Source organism: Choloepus didactylus, chromosome 14, assembly GCF_015220235.1.
Source record: "Choloepus didactylus isolate mChoDid1 chromosome 14, mChoDid1.pri, whole genome shotgun sequence".
NCBI lineage: Eukaryota > Metazoa > Chordata > Mammalia > Pilosa > Megalonychidae > Choloepus > Choloepus didactylus.
Genome location: NC_051320.1, coordinates 7,243,667 through 7,268,387, shown reverse-complemented (window position 1 = coordinate 7,268,387; position 24,721 = coordinate 7,243,667). Strand labels below are relative to the sequence as shown.

At 34.6% G+C, this 24,721-nt stretch overlaps 1 protein-coding gene across 2 annotated transcripts in view; it reads right to left on the bottom strand.

Annotated features, from left to right (window-relative positions):
* Positions 1–3,244: 3,244 nt before the first annotated feature.
* The window catches only part of SNTG1 (syntrophin gamma 1), a 1,042,376-nt gene continuing 1,020,899 nt past the window's right edge, over positions 3,245–24,721 (bottom strand). For both annotated transcript variants that reach the window (XM_037803436.1, XM_037803438.1), the window contains one exon: positions 3,245–7,076. In XM_037803436.1, coding sequence (XP_037659364.1) covers positions 6,918–7,076 — 159 coding nt within the window. In that variant the 3' untranslated portion in view covers positions 3,245–6,917. The remainder of the gene's footprint in view (positions 7,077–24,721) is intronic.

The following is a 24,721-nucleotide window of genomic DNA, read 5'->3' as shown; positions in this document are numbered from 1 at the left end:
ATTATACTTTATCAAATTAAGAACATCTGTTCTCAAAAGATACGTCTAAGAGTATGAATAGCAAAGCAGACAGTGGTAGAAAATACTTGCAAATTGCCTATCTTATAAAAGACTTCTATAAAAGACTTCTAGGCAGATTTCATCAACTGGTATCAAGACTACATAAATAATAGTCACTACTAAATAATAAAAAACCAAATAACCTAATTTAAAAAAAATGTTAAATGATTTGAACAGACATTTCACCAGAAAATACAAGTAGATGACAAATAAACATATGAAATGTTACTCAATGTGTCCACTTATCAGGGAAATTCAAGTTAAAACCACAATGGGATATGGCTACCTACTTGTCAGAATGTCTTAAAAAAATTGCAATGCAGAGTGCTGACGACAATATGGAGCGTGTCCTGTCATACATTGCTGCAAGTGTACAGAACGGTATAGCTACTCAGGAGTGCCTTATAAGATAAGCATATACTTACTATATTACCCAGTAATCCAATTTCTGTTACTTCATCAATGGAAAATGAAAGTTTATGTTCACAAAAAACCTGTATGTTGACATTTATAATGATTTTATTTATAATCACCAAAAAGTGGAAAAACCCAAATGACTCTCAACTGGGGAATGTATAAATAAATTATACTACATTTGTACAATAGAATTCTGCTTGGCAATAAAATGGAACAATTGATACATTAAATGACATGAATGGATCTCAAAGGCATTCCACTAAGTGTAGGCAAAAAGCCATACTAAAAATGCTACATACTGTATATATCAGTTTGGAAGAGGGAAAGCTATGGGAGCAGAAAACAGATCAGCGTTTGGCAGGAAGTGGGGGTATAATAAGGGGTTATCTATAAAGTGGCATTGGGAAATTTACTGGTAAGATTACATTATTCTACATATTGATTTAGGTGGTGTTTACGCAATCATATATATTTGCTAAAACTCACAGAACTGTACTCTGAAAAGGGTGAATATTTTTGTATGCATATTTTACCCTAAGAAAAAATGAAAAAAGAATATCCTTGATGGCATGATCATATAATCTTTTGTAACATACATAATTTTACATTTTGCCAATACTTATCTTTCAAAAATTATAAATTCTATGTTGCAAGTCTTATATACTCATCACTTAAATAATTATCCACATTTTGCCAATCTTATTAATGTATCTCTGTGCACATAGTTACCTATTTTATATATTTTTTTTGCTGGAGGATTTTTATAGAAATATTTAAATATATGTATTTATATCATCTAGTTATGTTTCCTTTTATCTATGTATAAACACAGACATGTTGATAGAATAATGTTTATCTAAAATGAATTGTGCCTATTCTTGTAGTGGAGAGATTTAATGTGACATGTTTGCTTTTTACTGGTATCTTTGTAATTGCTTGAATTACATATGATGGGCATGTAATTTTTTTCTGTGCAGTAGTATTTTTCAACACAGCAAAAACAATAAAAACTGAGAGAAAATGAAAGCATTCACTTAGCAACCTAAACACTGGGAGAATATAAATACCATAAATATTCTACAGGATCTAAAGGACAACTCGTGATCCTGTATGACAGAAAGTGATGAGGTGCTTTTCAGTCTCAAATGATCAGATAATGATGCCCTGTCAGCCCAGCCTCCCAGTGTAGGATCAGCTCAAAATGGACCATGGCAAGGGTGTTGAAGAGTCTTGCTTTCAAAAGTTGTACTCTAGTTGTTTAGTTAATGGACAAATATCATCTGCTGTGCTTGGAATTGAGCTCCCCTGAAAGACACGTTCAAGTCCTAAACCTGGTCCTGTGAATGTGAAGCTATTTGTAAATAGAATCTTTGAAGATGTTCTTAGTGAAGATGAGGCCAAACTAAATTGGTGTGGGCCATAATCCAATGACTTCTGTCCTTATAAGGAGAGGAAATCTGGACACTGACAGACAGACAGACAAGAGAGACAGATGGCCATGTGCGGGAGGCAGAGATTGAATTATGCCAGAAGCCAAGGAGCATCGTGGAAGTCTGGGCTCCTGATTGCTGGATAAGTAGAAAACATGCTCAGTATAATTCTTTAGCTGAAAAATGCTTAGTATAGTCTTCAGTAACTAAAACTACCATTTATTAAGATCATTCACTCAGGCAGCCTTGAGTTATTCCAAGCATAAAAAGTCCTTTTTGAAATAGCTGGCTGTTGATCTCATCTCAACAACAGCAAAAAACTCACTCTCTGTTACCAGGAACTCTCCCAGCACTGCCTGCAGGAGGATGCAAGGGATATCGCCATATGGTCCGTGCTGATCTTCTCCTTGAAAAGCAAGCCTGGATGAGGGGAGGACTTCAAGATAACAGGAGATTTTGACCAAACAGCTTTTGCTCTTCTTTTTTTTTTCCTTCTGCTATCTTCTGAATCCTGGCCATTTCTTTGTCTGCTTGGCATTATAAAAGCCCAAACCACTCTTCTCACTCTGAATTAGTCTTGGAAAGATTTGTTTTTATTTTTGTTTTGTTTTCATTTTTTTTGTTTCTTTTCCCCTTCAGTTGAAGATGTTGATGCATCTTCAATAAAATTTACCTCACCAAAGCAAAGAGACTTGTTTCTCTGTTTGATGTGGGATCAGGCGGACCTGACCACTTAAGACCGTGATTTCTGATGATCACACACCCACCAGAAGCGAGGGAAAAGGCCTGGAATGGATTTCCCCCTTTAAAGGCAAGCGTGGCCCTGTGGGCTCCATGATTTCAGTCCACGAGGCTCCAGCTCCATGGAGCAAAAAATTCCCATTGGTTAAGGGACCTGGTCTGTGGTGTTTTGTTACAGAAGCCCTAGCAATCTAAGAGAGCACCTTTCCTCTATGTTTGGCGTGTTTTAGAGGTTACATATCTCACTCCTTAAATATTGTTGAATAGATTGGATTATGCCCCAAGTGGTAGCACATGGCAGATGAGACACTGCTGTCCCTTGTAACTGGGGTTCACTCTCTCAGGATCACACTTTAAACAGACACAGAATTTACCACTCCAACCCAAAGAAGTGAAAACACAAATGTGGTAAAAAGTGTTCATTTTTTCTATTTTCATTATGCTTCATTAAAAAAGGTAGTTTTATTAGTGGTACATTAATGAACCTAAAGAATGAAGTGACAAGTTTTTGTCACAAATATTAATGGACCTTTTACAAACATCCACCAAAACAATTAAAAATGAAATAAATATATTTACATTTCATGTTTCTGGTATTCTCATTGCATTTTTTAATATTTATAAAATATATAACATTTTATAATATTTTATATACTTCAAAAGCAAATTCAAATGTGCAACTCAGTGGTATTATGATTTGAAAGTATTAAGGAATAAGAATAAATCATAAAAAATAATTTTAGAAGTATGAACATTTTCTTATGCAGAGTTCATTAAGTAGAACACTTTTAATAGTAATGAAATGAGTGTCTTAATATGGAAACATCTACACTTACCTTAAAAATTAAGCACAAGATTGTCCTTGTGCTTTTAAAGCTTCTCCACACTGCTGGATTCTAGCAGTAATTCTAAATATTGTTGAATTATTACTTTTGTCAGCAATAAATCAAACCTCTCAAATCCAACATTCATGTAGACAAAGTTTGTTAACAAACTTTTTCACTGTAATATGGGAAGTATCTATAACCTAATGCACCCAAAGAAAAATCTCTGCTTTCATGGGAATATGGACTTAGCATTTATTTTCAAATAATTGCTTTTCTTCTTGCTCAATAACAGTGTAATAAGCAAAGGCTTTAACACTGTAAATTGATACACATCTGAAATATGACCAAGAAGTGATTAGCTGATTTTCTTTCTTTAAAAAAAAGTGTTGGATGCTTAATGTTAGTGTACACATTCCACTTATATTATCTGTTTTTTTTCCCAAAATAAATACTTGTTGTAATATAACAAATTAAAAATATCCCTGCTTTTATATAATTCAGCTTAATTGAATTATTCTTTATCAGGCAAAATACATTAACCATAGTAGTTAGCAAAGTTTTCAAATGTTTAACTCACTTCTCTGACTAAATACCTATAATATTCCCTTTGAATTAGCACTATATATACTACAATGAACCCAATAATGATGAAAGAGTTTATGCTATATATAAAGATATATATCTATATATCTATATATATACCAAGGCACTGGAGGGGTGAACACATAAGTAAGCATTCTGCTGTTAAAATGTGCTCTATGTATAAACTAGAATTTGATAAATAAATCCCATGCACCAAAACCTAAATTACATGAGAATTAGAGATTTATTTGATCATTTTTGTTCATTTCTAAAAATTCTCTGTCAAACAGCCCAAGTTATAACAAATGATAATAGCTAATCATCACACTGTAAAGAAAATATTAAATATTAACTACTAATTGCTAAAGTGAAGAAAATCAGAATAATAATTTCCTATAGGTGGCTGCCCACTAATCATGTTAAATATCAATTTAGGCATATTGTTTTTATCAATAGTATCAAAAATAATCACAATAAGAATACTGTCATGAATTTTATTTCAAGCTACAATTTACAATATAAATTTAAACTATATTAAATGTATGTGTATGAAATATATTTTTCTAATATAATTTATGGTGAGCATTTCATTCTATATATGCATATATACATACATATATATGTTGCACGAGGAGATATATACTCATACATATCTCATTGTGCACTTTTCCTTTCATCATACACATGAGCACAGGCTAGCAGATTTTTAGGATATAACAAAAAGGATATTAAATTGGCTTTTAATATTTTATAAAGGAGTTTTTAAAAGTTTGACATTAATGTCTCTTTAATGATTCTATAACATTTAAATAAAGTTTTAAAACTGTTATTTTTTGTTGTTTTGCTTTAGTATAACTAGCCCATTTTCTGTTGTTGGTAGACCAGATTATCACACTCTAGACACATGGTTAATCCCCAGTATGGAGCACAGTGAGCTGCAGCTCTAATCAGTAGCAGAAAGCCTATGGTGAACTGGCTGCTCCTGCCTAAAATCCTAAGGTAGATGCTTCCTCTACTCATAAGTTCATAACTGGCCTAAGGAAGTCAGTTAGGTGGGCTTCTAATTTTAAAATGACCGCTGTGTTGTTGATCATTATGCAATCAATACACAATTCTAAAGCATTGTCCATCATTATGCAATCAATACACAATTCTAAAGCATTGTCCTAATCATGAATACCAGTCAGGTTTATGATCAAAATATATTATATTAAAAACTGTATATTGTCCAATTTGTCATAGTTATTTAAATAAGGTGTACCAGATCCAACATAACACTTGATCTTAAGGCTTGACAATTATGCATCTTCATTTCTTCTTTTCCATTTAATTTATTTCAGTAGTCAGATACAAAATGAGTTAATTTATGATTATGGAAACAGCTAAATGTTAATTTTAAAAAAGCTTATAATGGGTATGTGTCTTTTTTTACAATGAATTTTGTTTCCTTCTTGAGTGACTTTTTGTCTCCTATGTTGTCAAAACAGAAAATCTAATCCCCTTATTGGATAGTTGATCATCTTCATAAGGGAACATCCAATGTTCAGTTAGTTGGTAATACATGTGATGATAAAAACAGTAAGGTGTTTTCCTCTTTTGATAAGCATCTGATTTTTTAAAAGTGGAGCTCAATAAATCTAAAGTGAAAGGCAGAGAGTGTTTCCCACATTATAAAAAAAGGTGATGTCATGCCTGGATTCTGGGCAGCATGTGCACCTCTCCGTGCTTCCAAATTTTCAGCCTTTACATGTTTACACACCTATGATGAGATACCTAAAATGATCCATATAGTTGGCATTGCTTAATCACTTTATATGACATGATAATGTACTAGATTTAAAATTTCATTTTCAGATCTCATCTTATTTTCTTATAAAAATATCACTAAAATGAAGACAGTCAATGAGATAACAAATAACAGCTTTTGAGCCTACTTTCTAGGGACATTTCAGTTCACGATTAACTAATAGGGTTAGGATTACAGAGAGCTGTTGCTTATACCATGTTTGTTGATATTATTTCCTTTTTGGGGGGGGTCACTGAAAACTTTAATTTGATAATAAATTCCTTCAGGTAAAATATGAATTCCCTTAAAATCAAGAAAGAAACAAGGGATTTATGAATGTTTATATCAATCATAATTAAATGAATACATTTTAAATATTTGATTGGCCTGCCTACTAATAAAACATTTAATGTCAGTGATGAAGGAAGAAATAGTCCATTTCACATTGCTTCTACCATAAGTAGATATAGTTATCCTTTTACAATTCTTGTGGATATTTTACAATAAAAGAAACAAAAGTGGAGTGTCAGTGTCAAATTCTGGAAGAATATTTCAAGAAGAAATTTACATCAGCAAATTAAAGTGCTTTCTTCTTTGATGATATTTTTTGCATGCTGGTCTCCTTGCAGTCACATGATTTTTGCTTTCTTTATGTCACACATAATAAAATGACAGGGCATAAGTTCATAATCTGGACCAACATGTATTTTTCATACAAAATAATCTAAAAAACAGAAAAAAATCATTAACTGGAATTTTTGTAGGTAGCTTACAATTTTTATATATTTACACTCTTCTTCAATTCATTCCTTCTTTTGTCTCCACTTTTGACTAATGCAATATAGAGGAACATGTCGATCATGTGAGATCAAAGCTATTTTGTTCTTCTAGGTTTATTCCCGGATGCATTCCAGCATAGAAATGTTTTTGCGCTCCCATATGACCTTCCTTTTTCTGCCAAAATTTGACTCCACTATTGACATGGTGCTGTCATGGTTTCTCCAAGGTCTAAAACGATGACCATGTCTATTCTGTTTATGTAGTCATGGTCAGTGGCAATATGGGCTCAGTATGTCAAGTCATATACATTGTTTTGCTTGTAGTAGCAGAGCTGGTAGCAGCAGAAGCAGTAGCCTGATTGCCTAAAAATAGAGGGTCCAAACAAGCTACCTTTGCAGCAAAGAATGAATGAATGCAGTGGAGAACAGCAAATAGATTTGAGAATTCCAACTCCTGAAAGGGAAAGAGAAATAGGTCAGCCAAAATCCATTCCTAAAAACAATTCATAATAAGTGGACCTCCTTTAAAGAGAAATAAGCTTAACTAGAATCACTGATGTCTAATGTATAGAAACTGTAGCTATTTTTGTTCAATATGCAAATTTTCCATGTATTGCAGATTTAATTCAAAACATGTTGGATTAAGAGCTAAGAGGACTAAGAATTCTCATCATCCAGGAAATTCATTTCAGTATTGATAAAAAATTGCATAGAAATATGTATGACCAGATTAAAAGTTTGTTCTTGATAATGTCTAAGTAAAGAGAAACATGGAACATTTTCAAAAGTATTTTCATCTCTTTATATTTCAAATGATAAATATGGATTAGAATAACTAAAATAATATTCCTTGCTGTTCTTTGAAATAATTTACTATGTGCCATGGGAAACTCTCTACAGAATAATGGATGCACAGGGATGATACTGGAAACCACATGGTCCAGTTTCAAAAGTAATGCACACATTAATTTTAATTGTTATATTTGATCTTCAAAGATGTATATGGTATAGCTACTAAAAGAGAATAAAAATCAACTTGAGTCCACTGATGCATTTCAGAGTTTTAGAAATACGTTTCTCACTTGGACACATATGGAAATTAGTAGCCCAAGTACTAGGGCAACCAAGAATATTGTGGTGGTTTGAAACTGTATGTACCCCAGAAAGTCATGTTCTTAAAGCTAATCCATTCCTATAGGTGTAAACCTATTGTAAATAGGCCTTTAAATGAGGTTACTTCAGTTAAAGCATGGCCAAGGGTGAGCCTTAATCCTATTGCTGGATTCCTTTATAAAAGAATAAAATTCAAAGAGAGAGAAAACCATGGAAGCAAGAAGCTTAAAGCAAGAAAACTCAGAAGAGAAGGGAGAGACCAGCAGACATCTGTGTGTGTCTTGCCATGTAGCAGGGGAGCCCAGGATCACTGGCAGTCCGTCTTTGGGAAGAAAGCAGTGCCTTGACGGTGCCTTGATTTGGACATTCTCACAGCCTCAAAACTGTAAGCTTATAAGCTAATAAATTCCAATTGTAATAGCTAACCCATTTTGTGGTGTCTGCTCTCAGCAGTCTAGCAAAGTAAAATAAATATAGAAAAATAATACAGAAAAAAATCTTTCTTTCAAACCACAAATAATGTCAGACTAGCTGAAAAATAATGAATTTATGCTCACAATAGATTTTAAGCGATGTCACAAATATTTTTTATAGAACACAATACTCCCCCAAAATGTTTTCATCCCAAGAAGATTGGGAAAAGACTAATATATTCAGGTGCTTAATAAAGTCACAATAAGAATGGCAAGATGTTAATAAACCATATGAAATTGCTATCTTGTTGCTCTGTTATTATGTAGTTTTAATAAAGCATGCTGATTAGAATTGATATATGCACTAGTGTTAGTGTTTGCAATTTAGAGTATGTGGCCATGGGGATGAAACAAAGTGTCCACTCAATTAGGAAATGTTTTTAATATCTATCATATTCTAAGGAACTCTTTGAATCACATAGTTCACTTTATTAGAATTTTCTCAGGCCAGGCAATAGGCGCACAGTAGAGTATATGACAGGTTACACAGGCCTTCACAACATTGATGAAATGGCATGTTCTTTCAGTAACTGCCTCGGAAGCTTCAGTATTCCATATTCAGTTTACTATGGAAAAAGTGACTCATTCTGGAAAATAGCAACAGCTGTTGATTTAAATATTCTTCTAGTTACCTACAATGCTGCCACCAAAACATGTTTTTAGTAACTTCAACGTAATTATTTTAGAAGCTTTATTTTCTAACAATCCACTTCACTGGGCACTGGTGACATAGCATTGGGAAACTGGCCGTTTTAGGCTTACCTTAGCTCATCCCCCAAATTTCCACTTACTGTTTCATTCTTTGTGCAGCCAACTTATTTGAACAGGGAGATACTGCATCCTTCCTGTGTAAACCCTTGTTATGCACCACATAGGAAAAAGGTGCAAAACTTTTGGAAAACATGAGATTTGCCTGTGTGCTCTTAAAATAATCAAAGAAAGCATTCAATTTACTCTCGGTGAAGAGGAGAATATTGTTGAATGTTACAACCAGGGACAATACTAAAACAAATACCTTTTTCTAAAAATGACTGCACCACATCTTTATTAGGTTAGAGAATGTTTTTATATCAGAAAACGAATATATAAATATGCCAAGATATTTTTAGAAAGATTAAGAATTTCAATTATTCCTACTTTAATGTCAATTATTGATCCGAACTGCACTTTAAAAAATTACCTTTTTTTGGAGGGGGATAGTGGTGAGAAGGAAACAACATGTAATTAGAAGAGAAAGAAGGATGTAGAGATGGGTCCAAGTGTAGTCCTTTGATTCCAATGTGAACTCATCTTTCCCATGTCTCACTGGCCACCCTTGGCAATTATATCCATCCCCCTTGGGCTCTAATGATTTCTTCCATGAAAGCTGGTACCCCTCTTTCACTGATTTTTAATGTGAGTCCTACACCCAAATTTCCATCTCTGTGCTGGGCATCCACAGATGGTTTCCACCCAGTTATTTACTATACCCTTTTACAAAGCTCCTGATGTTCTTCAACTCGAAGCTTCACACGTAATATTAGTGATCTGCAAAATGCAATCATTCATTCATTCAGCAAATATTTATTGTTTATAACTAATCCCTTTTAAAATGATAGAGATAACAGCAGTGAACAAAAGAGACTCCCCCACCCTCCCCAAATGTCCTGATGGAACTTTACATTCCAGTGGAGGAAGACAAAATACAGGTGGGTAAATAGATAAAATATAATACGCCGGAAAATGGTAAATGCAGTCAAAATAAAGCAGGGTAGAGAGTAGACAGTATGGAGGGGAGGTGGGAAGGAAAATCTACACTGCCATGTTGGCACAATGTGGAGACAATGAAGGAATAAGACATTTTGATGTTTGTGGGAAAACTACTCCAGATAGGGAAAATTGCCATTTCAAATCCCCTAAGGTAGACACCTTCTAGGGGTGTTTGAGAAAGACCAAGGGGGGTATGCAGGCTGTAATGGAATGAAATAATCAGCAATTAGTAGGAAATTGAGGTCAAAAACACAACACAGGCCAGAACTTGCGGTGCTTTGTAGGTCCTTTATGAGTTTACTCTGAGTGATATGGGATGCCACTGGATGTTTATGAGCAGGAGAGAGACAAAAATTGACGAGAATTGACATGGATACTTTGTTGAAAATGAACTGTATAGGAGCAGATTGGAAGGAGGAAGAGATGTTATGAGGTTTTCCAATAAGGAAAGGTGTGGAATATGAAAAAAAGCAGTTGAGTCAGGAATGACCCCCAGGTCTTTGGCTTGAGCAACTGGAAGGAAAGCATTGCAATTTACCGAGTGGAGGCAGCATTGGAGGTGCAGGTTTGGAGGGGAAGATGAAGATTTTGGTAATGGACCTGTTACATTGGAGAGCACATTAGACATAAAGGAGTGAAGAGAGAGCGAGATATAGAATTAAGGGGAAAGTCAGGATGGATACAAAAATTTAGGATCTTCGGAATATAGATGGTATGAAAAGCTGCAGTCTGGATGGGAAGATAAGTTTTTATGGGTATGTAGAGAAGAGGGTTGAGGTTTCATCCTTGAGGTTCTATAGTAATAAAAGCGAGAGAAAACCAGCAAACATGAAGATGAAAGAGCAACAAAGTTGGCAAAGAAGTAAGAAAGAAGCCTGGAGCATCTGGCAAAGTATCAACTGGGAATTGACTATTGAATTTAGCAATATGGAGATCAATTTTATCCTTAAAAGGAGCAGGGTTCTTTTTCCTTTTTTCTCTTTTAGAAGTGAAAGCAAAAGGCTCATAGGAATGGAATCACGAGAGAATGGGTAGAAGACAACATTGTTCAGGAAGAACATTTTTTATTCTTTAAATGGAGTAGAGAAATAGAACTCTAGCTCAAGTCAAGAATCTTTTTCTAAGGTTTAAGAAATGAGCTCATATTTGTAGATTGGTAAGCATAATCTGGTAAGTGGCTCAAATTTAAGAACACAGGAGTGGATGGATGATTGAAGGAATTGTGTCCTTAAATAGAAGAAGAGTGGGGGGTCTAATTCAAAAGTGGTGAGGTTTGTTGGAGAGGAACATAAACAACTTTCCCATAGCAGCAGGAGGTGAGCGAGGCTATACACGTACAATCAAATTCTGTGAGTAGATTTGGTGATGCATAGCTTTTCCCAGTTCTGTTTTCTAAGTGAGATAAGAAACAAGGTCAATAGCTGACACAAAAGATTGGCAGGAAGTATTGGAAGTATGGATACATGAAAAAAGCACAAAACAATTTCTATGGATTATTCTGTACATAAAATCCAGGTATTATCTTTCTCACTCTGCTTACTCCTCAGAAACCTTTAACGACTCCTGTAATTCACTGTATGTATAGTCAAGAGTATCATAGAGAGTTGCAATGTTTAGGCCACCATCTACATTTTCATAACTGTTTCCCACAGTGACACAGTCATGCTTTAGCAACTCAGTAGATAATTAAAAACATAAATTACATTGTCTTCCAAAACACGAAAACAAAACAGATATCTCAATGAAAATCCTGGGAAAAATGCATTCTATCAATTCTCTGGCTAATAGCACTGTTATGTTTCTATGCTTGTTCTCAGCTTCAGGTTTTTCCCCTCTCTAAGATAAGGCTTCTATTTCATTGCCATCATGAGTCTCACCCATTCATCAAGGCCTAGTTTAAATCCAGGATTATTCAAGATCACACCGATGTCCTGGGGAACAAAACATATCTCAGCATCCTTATGAATATAATGCTTCTGTCTTCCATTATGACACTGATCATAATCTGATTTACCTTTGGTCCTTGACATATGTCATCATTGTCACTAGCGTTATAGCCCCTTTAAGTCTCTTTCACTTTTTGTTTCACAATAACTTTATGGAGTTTTTGTTCACTTGCCATTTACCCTTTTAAAAAATGGGTAGAAATTCATTGAAATTGAATTCAGTATATTCAGTATATGGAATTTAATTTCAGTATATTCACAAGGTTGTGCAAAAATCACAGCTATCAAGTTTTAGAACATTTGTCTCACTTTTTTTTTGGATCCTTTCCTTTTACTTTCTCCATTTTCACTGTCAATTCTGAAGCACAGCAGCCTATATACAGCTCTTTCTGGTTTGGGTATTGACTTATTTTTCTATATCCCCTGAGCACGAATACTGGGCTTGGTAAATAAAAGTAGACACCTAATAAATTGCTGATCTGTATTAAACTAAATTACTTGCAAAGTCTCTTAGGTACTTCTGGATCTTGAAGGAATAGAATCTTGTTCTATAATGTCTTGCTATGTTGCTAGAAATTTATAAACCTTAATATCATGTCTATATCATTCTTTGAATATTAAATTGTTCAGTGAATGGCAATATGTCAGCCAGTGTCCTGAGAACCAGCTATAAATTTGAATGAGACATGAGGGCTGCATTTAAGAAACACATTCAGGGATGGGTAGACCTAAATCCTAATGTCATATGCTGAAACTCTAGGTAAATAAAATTATGTACAGCTTCAGTAAAATCCCATGATACCTGTTTTTCATAACCAAGCAACTTTTTTTTTCTGATTGAAATGCAGTTGTTTTCTTTTCCATTTTTAAATGTTTACATGATCTTTGCAATTTTTGCTATTATTTCTTTATTATGATAAATTAAGACAGTACTTGGTTACTATGCTACAATATATTTTAAGCTATCTTACACCCTGGGAAGTTGCTTTCAAGTGTGTGATCTTCCTTAAAATTCTGATTTGCAAAATGTTTTCACTTGTATCATTGAAGTGAAATTTTAATTACATTTCTTCTATATGTAAATTGTGGAAAGGAAGAAAAAAATACACCACACCATGGATGTTTTCCCCTCACAGGTACTTATTTTGGAGGAAGTGAATATTTTTGCTTCAACTAAAAGATATACCTTTTGAACTTTTATGAAATACCAAATTAAAAAATATTTTTGAAATAGGAGATCTAGAAATTAAGTTTTGTACAAGGCAATAAAAATATCTAAATGAGGAATAAAAATGTTAGAATATTTAGTGATTCCCAGGACTTTAGAAACTCTTTTGAAGGTAGAGGCAACATCCTGTACAGATATCTACTTTATCACATATTCCTGTTCCTAATCAAATCAATAATTTGAAATAAAATTTAAAATAAAACAAATTGGTATATAAATTATATATGTATACGTACATTATATACATCTACACATACATGCACTTATATGCATATAAATTCACATATATATAACAATAGCTTCATTGTTTTTTGCCCTACGTGATGTTCAGCTATTGCAGTTTATTCTTCATGGTGAAGTGGAAATCAAGCACAACCAAACACTGATTTATGAAGATTTGTACTAATAAATAGATGCCCCTGCCCTGATTTTGTTTCTGTCTCGGTGATTTAAACAGCTGCTGCTTTGGACAGTTTTTAGTGAGAGGAAAAAGAAGTTTGAGTTTTAAAAACTTTTGGGTTCAGATGCCGAAAAGAGGCAGGGATGGTGAAAATGTGGTTGCCAGGGAGCTAACCATTCATTTCAGATGCTGAACAAAATCAGTGACCCCAACTGCCCACCAGCTTTGTGCACCTTAAGCCTCCTCATTTATGAGAACTGATGTGCCAGAAAGGGGTTCCTCTGGACTGCCAGACATCCTCTTCTAAAATGCAAACTTTAGCACATCAAGAATTCCTTCACCAGGGTCTTTGAAAATAGATGTTTACTAAACATCCAAAATGTGCCAATCACCATGTTATATACAATTCTTTTGTGCAAACCCCAGTGTTTTATTCTTCCAGCAACCCTTTGAGGTAGGCAATATTAGCCACAATTTATAAGTGAGAAAATGAAGGTTTGTAGAGATTGGTTACAAAGTAGCATTCTGGGAGTCCATCCCACGTTTCTGACTGGAGCCTTCCTACAGGCTCATAGACGTGAAAATTGCCCTCAGGGAGGGCTGAAGTCCCTGAGACCACCACGATGCAGGGAAGAAGTCTCCAAGGACCAATCGTATTCCAAAATGTTTCCAAATTCTGCACTGTTCCCTAAAGAGAAAAGCAATGTTCTTTTTTCTTCTCATATTATACTCTTATTAAGAACTACCCTGGTTTCCAGATTTCAAATCCCAGTGCTTCTGAATTAATATACTCTGTACACAAGCCTAGGAAACAAACATTTAAAAAAACAATTATCAGGAATTTTGATGAAAAAAGTAACAACAATGTTTTTCCAAAACAGCCAGTTTTGAAATCTAAGAATTGCTTTGCCATGTTATAGCAAATTATAATTTAAGAAAACAAATATACAAGAGAAAAATATAATAGAAGGAAAAATATATTTTTTTAACCTAGAAAGTTACAGACAACTATGGAAATAACTTAACAATGCTTGATGTGCTAATGTCTATGTGAACATCATATATAAACTGTTTTTTTAATTTTTTAAGTTCCCAATAGCAATAAAATAAATTACCAAATAACCACAATATTGCCTATGGCTCCAATCGGGAACAGATTCTCTGTTCTACCAGAAAAGTTTTGAGAAGTTAATGAGGCTTTGGAAAACAGATGGGAAATTATTCAGCTTTCTGATTAATGAATTGAGAATTTATGAGTTTCTGCTTAAAAGAGAAAAAAATAGCAAGCTTTTATATCGTGACATTATTTTTACATAGCCTGAAAGAGACAGCAAGTTTCCCCAATTCAATCTAAACCCACATATCTTTCCCCAGTATTCTTGATATTTTCTTACAACCATGATAGAGTTAAATACTACTTAGAAATTGTAACCTTGTAATACATTTGCAACGCAAGCAACAATATCTCCCAAACAAGCTATATTTCTTGTTAAATAAGTTCTGATTGTAAAACTTTTTGGCTCATAACTGGGAATTTGCATAACTTTATTAAATTAAAGCATATTATTAGAAGTTGTCTAATGATTATGATGTATGACAAGATTTAAGTCCACTCTCCAAACCATTTCAATCACTTTTTAAATCTTTTTCTAAAGGAAAGAAGCATGATAATAGCCTCCATATTTAACCTTGTTTTCTTCTGACCCATACTTCCCATCCTGCCTCACCTTTTCTTTTTAATTTTGATGAGAAAAATGTCTTTCCACTTCTTCCTAATTCATTCCCACTGGATTTTAGTTTTTCATTAATAACAATCAATTTCTGAAATATACAATACGGAATTTTAAAATTAATCACTTTATTAAATACAGTCTGTCCCATTTATACACTTTACTTTCCAGAGGAATAGAAAACACTCCTCCTATGGTTGCAATTATCTGATGTATGGGAAGTCACTGGTGACATATCAGTCAAACTTTCAGTGAGATTTCATAGATAATTTCAATACCTTTTGACATCAATTGTTAGTAGACTTGGGGTGTGAACATATGAAGGCAAAGTGGTAAATATTCTGTTTCTACCTAAATGGGATGCTTTGCTTTCTGCAGAAATACATATAAACTATAATCTTAAATCCCTCTGATCCCAGCTGAGATGGATAATTAGGACTTAAATACTCAAATATTTCATTCACAATATGTTTTGGAGAAAGCATTTGCATTTAAATAGTAATTGATGCCCCTAAACTATATAAAGCTATGAGAAATTATTTTTAAATTATTATCCACAAATCAACAATAAATAAAGCACATAATAATGGGCATCATAAGCTACTTAGTAAAATCCTGAAATGTTGTAAGAAACTATTTTAACAAACATTTTAAGCATTTACCACATAAAGCTGAGTAAAGCGGGATCAAAGCAAGAAATACAAAACTTGACTTTGATCGGCGGATACTGGTTAACATTTTCAGTATGAAATATGTTCTGCTGGATGGTAACTAATGGAGCATGAGAGATGGAGCCAGGCAGCTTCTTGCAAGACAGGCTGCAGCCACTACCTGAACCCACTGTGCTGGGTTTAAAACTGCTCTCCAAATATATTGCAACCCATGATCCTGAGTGTAAAAAATTTAAATTTGTTTTAGATTTAACCTTTGAGGTTGGAAATCAATGTTAAAGACTACTTCCAATCAAGTCGAATTCCTTCTAACCATGTAAATTTCTCTAAAACTTTCTAATGGTATGAAATCTATTTTTACATAGAGTCAGATTTGCAGTAAAATGAAATGAAATCCAGCAATCATATTGCAGGAAACGTATTGTTTTACAATAAAATGGCGAGGTCCTCACACAGGAAGAATTCTTCCTTCCTGAGTCTCCATGGCTATAATAAAAAAAAGCCATGTCCATAATCATCTGTTTTTTGTCAAATTCATCTTATAGTCCCCATTTCATTGGGAAATGGAGGGTGAAAAACCAAGCATCAAACTCATTATAAGTAAATTGTCACTAACAGTAGTTTAAAAATAAATATAGTTCCACTTTGGGGAAGGTAGAGTAGATATACTTCTCCCTGTTCCTGTCCCCGGCTAAGTAGAGCTAAAATCTCTGGACATTATATATAAAACAAATGTAAGAAGACTGAAAAGGGGAGAGGAGAATGCAGACAGATTACAGACCTTGGGACCTGAGGAAGGACACAATGGTAAATTCCCTGACGAGAAGTTTAGTTTTGCCTCATACTTCCTAAATGAGAATGGAGAGGCCAGGGATCCAGAATCATCAATGGGTACAGACAAAGTAATAATAATAATAATAATAAAATATATATATATATATATGTATGTGTGTGTGTGTGTGTGTGTGTATCCTTCTCTTCCTAGCCAAAAGACCAGGAAAGGGGCAGCTCGACAAGACAGAAAATTTTTAGACCATAATTCCTCTACTGTACTGTAGCTAAACATGACAGAAAAACCCTAACCTCACCTCCTCCCCCACCAGCCAAAGCCTGGGGAAAATCCTAGACTTCAACCCTTGCCAGACCATAAGGAGGCACCCAGAGAACGCAGAGTGGAGAACTGTGACTTGGTCCCCACCCACGGTTATGAGTCTCACCTCACCACGCACCTGCCCACCTCACTGTGTCAGCAGAAGCCACATGGGGGGCACCAGAGGCACCCCTTTCCCTTCCAGCCGGGGTGGACCCGAACTCCCATCCTATCCAAAACTAACAAGAAGCCAAGTGGAAACCTTCACTTCCACCCCCACCTGGCCAATAATGAGGCAGTGTGTCTCCAGCTTACCCACTGAAGGGGTTCCAAGGAGGCCAGCTAAAACACACAATTTAGATAGGATCCAGTCTTAACACATAATACACAAATTGTCCAGGTTTCAATAAAAAATTACTCATCAAATGAAAAACCAGGAAGATCTCATACTAAATGGGAAAACACAATCAACAGGGGCCAACTCCAAGATGAGAAAAAGGTGTCACACACATTCATTTCAAGCACCCACAGGATGGATACTAAGAGAGACCATATCTGTAGCCATAAAACTAACCTTACTAATTTACAAGAACTAAGACGTTACAAGGTATGTTCTCTGACCACCATGGGATCAAACCACAAGTCAATAACAGAAAGGTAACAGTAAAATCCTCAAACACTTGGAAGCTAAACAACACACTTCTAAATACTCTGTCTGGCAAAGAGGAAGTCTCAAGGGAAATAAAAACATACATAGAACTGAGGGAAAGAGATGTAACACGTCAAAATTTGTGGGATGCTGCCAAAGCAATGCTAAGAGAGAAATTATAGCTCTGAACACTTATTAGGAATGGAGTAAATTCTCAAACCTATATCTAAGCTCCTACCTTAAGAAGCCAGAAAGAGAAGAGCAAAATAAACCCAAAGCAAGCAGAAGGAAGGAAATAATAAACATAAGGGCAGAAATAAAAATTAACTCAAAATGCATCACAGATTGAAATGTATGTATTAAACCTATAAAACTTTGAGAAAATAGCAAAAGAAAAAATCTCCAGGACCTAGGGTTTCATGAAGAGCTCAAAGGCATAAAACCAAGAATACAATCCATGAAAGGAAAACCATTGATATTCAGGGTTCATGAAAATTAAAATATTTGCTCTGCAAGAGACTGTTAAAATGAAGAGATTACCTACAAAATGGGAGAACATACTTGCAAAGGCCTCTAATCTAGAATATGTAAACAACTCTCAAAACTCAACATTAAAAATATCAAGCATCTCTCTGGCTAAGCCAACTTGAAAGGTGAAATCACTGCCCTCCCCCCCCTACGTGGGATCAGACACCCAGGGAAGTGAATCTCCCTGGCAACGTGGAATATGACTCCCGGGGAGGAATGTAGACCCGGCATCGTGGGATGGAGAACATCTTCTTGACCAAAAGGGGGATGTGAAAGGAAATGAAATAAGCTTCAGTGGCAGAGAGATTCCAAAACGAGCTGAGAGATCACTCTGGTGGGCACTCTTACGCACACTTTAGACAACCTTTTTTAGGTTCTAAAGAATTGGGGTAGCTGGTGGTGGATACCTGAAACTATTAAACTACAACTCAGAACCCATGAATCTCGAAGACAGTTGTATAAAAATGTAGCTTATGAGGGGTGACAGTGGGATTGGGAAAGCCATAAGGACCAAACTCCACTTTGTCTAGTTTATGGATGGATGTGTAGAAAAGTAGGGGAAGGAAACAAACAGACAAAGGTACCCAGTGTTCTTTTTTACTTCAATTGCTCTTTTTCACTCTAATTATTATTCTTGTTATTTTTGTGTGTGTGCTAATGAAGGTGTCAGGGATTGATTTAGGTGATGAATGTACAACTATGTAATGGTACTGTGAACAATCGAAAGTACGATTTGTTTTGTATGACTGCGTGGTATGTGAATATATCTCAATAAAATGATGATTAAAAAAAAAAAACTTAATGAGGGACATTCAAATGCTTTAATGGTTCAATTTATGTTGCAAGTGAGATGGGTTAATGCTATTATTATATGTGTGTGGCAACATCCTTTCTCTGCTATAATCCTTTTCCCCTGAAAATGAGTCAGTGCAACACGGAAGACTTGTCATACTCGAGTGATTTCTGTTCATTCTTTTGACAAACTCAACATTATTTTAAATAGAGGAAAAAGCAGACAATTAAAATATAAAGGCAATTAAAAAAAAATATATCAAGCAATACAATTACAAAATGGGCAAAAACATGAAGAGACATTTCACCCAAGAGGGTATGTGGACATCAAGTAGCACACGAAAAGATGTTCATCATCTCAGCATTACTAGCTTTTAGAAAATGCAATTTAAGACCACGATGACGGCAAGAACGTAGAGAAACTGGACCACTTACACATTGAGGGTGGGTGTGCAATGTACTAGCCATGATGGAAAATAGCTTGATAGCCTCTTAAAAACTGAAGAGGCATTTAAAATACCATGCAGCAGTCCTACTCCTGGGCACTTATCCCAGAGAAATGCAAACGTGCCCACACAAAACTGTGTACGCTATTGTTCGCAGCAGCTTTCTTTGCAATTTCCCAACACTGGAAACAATCAAAATGCCCTTCTCAAGGCCCAATCAAAAAGTGAGTGGTTAAACAAACTGGGGTGCATCCATACCTGGCACACTACTCAGCAGTAAAAAGGAACTGTTGCATATTGATGCATATAACAAACTGGGTGGATTTCAAGAAAATTTTGCTGAGTGGAAAAAGCTTATTTCATATGGCATGTACAGTATGATTTAATTTATATAATATTCTTGAAATGAAAAAATTATAGAAACAGAACCAGATTAGTGGCTGCCAGGGATTAGGTGCGGTGGGAGATGAGGTGGGGAGTGGACAGGTGTGATTATAAAGGGGTAGCATGAGGAAGGTCTTTTGGGGGGTCTTTTAAGGATGGAGTAGCTCTGTACCTCGACTGCTTGACTGCGGTGGTGGTTCCAGAAACCTACACATGTTATTCAGTGTCATAAAACTACGCATACACACTGCACCAATGTCAGCTTCCTTGTTTTGACATACAATACGACATTGGGGCAAACTGGGTGAAGATCACACAGGTTTTCTCTGTACTAACTTTGTAACTTCCTATGAATCTTTATTTCAAAATAAAGTGGTCTAACAATAACTACATTACGTTTGTAGTTATAAAATGTAGACATTATTTTGAAAATAATATGTTTATTACCTCCAACTGAAGAAAAAATACATTTCTTTCTTCTCTAAAATCTCCTAGCAGTATCTACAAACCTTATCGTTCATTGTTGTGCAAAATCAAAAATCCTTCAAACAGTAGAAATGTTGCATACACCACAATTTAATGCTATGGTTTATGAATATCAGTAGCATTTGTTTTTTGTTAAAACCAACATATTAATGAGCACTTCAAATGCCATTTTCTATAACTGTGTTATTTTGAATGAGAAATGCTAATATTTTCCTACAGTCTGTGTTCTTACCATAGTAGAAGATACAGAACATGAGCTTTAGAGTAATTACAACAGAATCAAGAAACAATTTAATTAGATGTACAGAAAAACCCCTCACATGAAAAATTAACACTATATGCATAGTCAAGTCATAACAAAAAGCATTTTGGAGTCAAATAATATTTCAAAAGTTGCTTTTGTTTTTTCTATTTGAATTGGGTTTATCATTGAATGCATTTGGTGGAATTGACTTTGGCAGAGAAGTGATAGTATTGGATAGAAATGGAACTGTGGGTTTGCACCACAAATTCAGTCTGTCATTTCATACCTGTCAGAATGCAAATATGCTGACTGAAAATGAACCACACTGTAAAATGGAATATTGCCATTGCATGGTGGATATTTGAAATTATTTTTGTATATTCATGAGATATTCTGTAGTCTCTGTACCTTTTTGCTATATGCCATGCATGTATGTATTAATATATGTAAAATACTGTTGTATAATACACAGTATTATTTTCTAGGCATTTCCTTTATGCTCAGTGTCCTGTTGAACCAAGTATAAGCAAATACAGAGTACATAGTAAGGATACTGTTCCCTCTTTTTTCTTTCTTTGCTTAAAATGTATATATTTCAATTTATAGCAGTTAAATGGTGCTAAATTCAAAAGCAACAAAGAGGTATAAAATAAAATGTTTTCTTCCTACTCTTGTCCCCAACCACCATTTTCCCTCCCAGAGGCGAGCAGTGTTGTCAGTTTCTGTGTATTCCTCAGTATCATTATTATCCAATAGCATACACATTTATAACATATTCTATGTAATGATCCTCGCTTCGCTTTTTGTTTAACATTATATCATAGATGAAGCTCATTAAGCATGGCAGATTTAATATATCCTTTCATCACTGATTTATCCCCAAATTCTGATAACATGAAAGTAAATGCATCAAACTTTGAAAAGTCCACAAATCTATGCTTCAATATTAACAGTGTTTCCAAGGAAAGAAAAGTGTGTCCTAAGGAATTTTTACACAGTCACACTATCTTTTAGGTAAGACGGTAACTGATAAATATTTTATCCTGTGAAATTTAGTCTTTAGAAAAGAAAGTTTCCTGAAATAGTCCTTGAAGAAACCATTAAAATGCAAGAGATGAGGTGAAGATGGGAAACCTTCAGACAAAAACTGGTGTCTGGATATGGACCAATTGTTTCTGGAAAAGTGTGCCCTTGCAAACCAAAATAATTCCATGTTTTTAAATTTATATCTCTATCTTTTCTGTTTCATTGTTAGCTGTTCTCTTTTTCAGAGAATTGTTTTCCTTTCTGCACATTATTTTCTATGAATCCTTTTTAATTCTCTATTCCCATGCCACATCCCTTGCAGTTTTCACTCCTCTCCTTTTTTTAGCGGCATTGATAGCAAATACTCTCTTGTGCGTCTTTCAATTTCCCTCACCTACCCCCACTTCTATTCTGATGGCTGCAGCTCCTAATTCATCTTCCTTTATCTTCCTCTGTTGTTTTGCCATAGCTTCACCAGGCTCCTTTTTCCCAGCGTTATGATCTTGTCTGATGGTTTAAGGTTTTACTTGAAGGCAAAATATTTTCTCACAATTTTCATCTGTTCTAAAGTGATAGTCTTATTCTGAGTGTTCCTCTGATTTTTTTTTTTTTTTTTTTCCTTTTTGCTTTGTTTTTGGTTTGGTCTGTGTTTGTTCTTTTTTTGATCACTCACATTCTTTGAGTGAGGCAATCCTTCTTGGACTGTCTCTTTTCAGGAAGTTAATGTGTGCAGAGTGTTCAGGGCTCTTGTTTATGAAAACAGGAGCTTTCTTTATGACTGATGTTTGGGTTCGTCTATGAAACCCTTTAATTCTATTGTTCTCTCCAGCCAGCTGCTGCTGGCTCCTCAGAATGCAGAACCTTCTACCTCCCTCTTCTCTTAGCACACATGGCCTCCTGAAACTATAGCTGGTCCATGGGATTATCAATCACTGCCACTTCCTCTACATTTTACAACAAAATGATTTCCAACAAAAAGCCTATTGCTGGGATATCTTTGCTCTTGCCAGTGTTTCATAAGACAAATATTTATTTTGCAACACAAGGTGCTCCTCTCATATTGGGAAGGTGTATTCTGTCAGCTTTTTCTGAAATCTGCAATTGAGCCTGACCCTCTCTACTTTCTCCTGATTAACTATTTGATATTCAAATTTCCATACCACCTCCACCTGTTCAGTAGTTTGAAGTTTTGGATACCTCTTTGTATATGTTTTTGGAGATGAGTGTATATTTCTTTTTTGTTCTTTTTTTTTGCTTTGGGTTCATTTATGAGTGGAGCGGATAAATTACGATAGTACCCCACTATTTCAAACTCCAGTTCAACCATGTATTCATTGGTTATTTACGTTTTGGGCTACTGTTTTCCTCCAACAATGGTGCACTGATTTGTAAGACTGTATTATGACTAATGCTTCATTAAACACTGGGAAGGAAGTAACTGACCACGCTTCACATGTGGAATACTCATGCAACGTGTCAGGTGGTGTGCTCTCAGCTGACACCCACTGCATGATCAGTAGAAAGGATGGCTCCCAAGTCTTTCCTCTTAAACAATAGACTATGCTCTGTCTTCCACCCATAGGGAACATGTTATAAGCAGGAAAATAGTAAATGCAATTACGTGTCTGTACGAATATTTTCTTCTAATTTCAAGTGGACAGACATTAAAGACATCCCCAAGTTTGCATTCCTTGAAAATCATTATTTTTCTTTAATGCAGAAGGAGAACACTGAACTTTTTACAAAAACCTGGGCAACTAAAATCTGTAAATGACCTGGCCAGTAAAATATAAAGAATGCTATTAACATTGACAGAGTCTTCTAGAAACATATATTTGCCTGATCACTCTAAGGAGTTAAGATAGTTTATTGCAATTTGCATCTAACTTTTCCAGTCAATTATGCATTTTTCTGGGAAGTGGGAAAGAAGGAAATATATGAAAGGGAAGGAGTAGAGAGCTTCTTTAAAATCCTTGTTAATTTGGTCTCACATTAAAATTCCAATAGTAGAAAGGGTATGTTTGTTCCTCAAGTTCTTATTCTGCTGTTTTCTCTGGACAGAATTCCTTGGAAGCAGGAGGTTATTTCACCAAACCATCTCAGAGCCAAAATACAAAGAAATGTAATTTGTTAGATACAACTTCTAGCATATAGTATATATTGAGTGAGACTATAATTCCCTTCCTATAAATGATTGGATTTTACTTTATTAGATGCTGAGTTTATGTGAGTCAGGGAAATGTAACCCAAGAAAGAGATTTGACTCCTGCCTAAATGTGATATGAAATATCAAGTTTACATTACTAGTGAATCTTGAATATATTATTTGAAGTCATGAAAACCACATATCCAAAAAGTTCTTATGCTCTCTCTCACTGGCCGTAGAAGCTCTTTGATGTTTGATGCTTATCTACACAATATAACTATATGTATATATATACACACACACACACATATGCATAAACAATGCTCTAATACAGAATATTTATATAAATGCAGAATATATGTGTATATTTGTATATACATCTTTATATATATATACATATATATTAAGATGTTATATAACCAAAAACATTTATCTGATGGATCTTAATAGATTTATATCTGACTATAATGACAAAAATAATTTATGACAGCAAAAATTACTAAATCACAGACTGGCTATAGCAAACGTTCTAGATTTACAACGTTTGCTCTGTCAATTGTGTTTCCTTATGAATAATTCATTTTCCAGCTAACATCAGAGATGTAGTTTATGGGTCATTAATTGGATGGGTTATTGATTGTATGCTAGACATTCCCATAATATTAGTTTCATTTAAGTACATTTAAAGTAAAATATTTAACATTTCTAATTATGGCATAAAGTAATTATTTATTCACCCTAAAAATCATATCTTGTAATGATTATTTTAGTTGAATTGTAACACATATTAGACAAGAAGTAAAAGCCTAATGAATAATGCTTTTCTTTGCTTGTGATGAGACACAAACATAAGCAATGTAATCAAGTATGAACAATGTTATAATAAAATGCTTTCATAACACGAAAAAACAAATGACCATAGAAAGTGCTGCATTTTCATTCTTATGTTGGTGTTTCTAAAAGTAATAGACAGGCATACATCCAAACTAGTTACATAT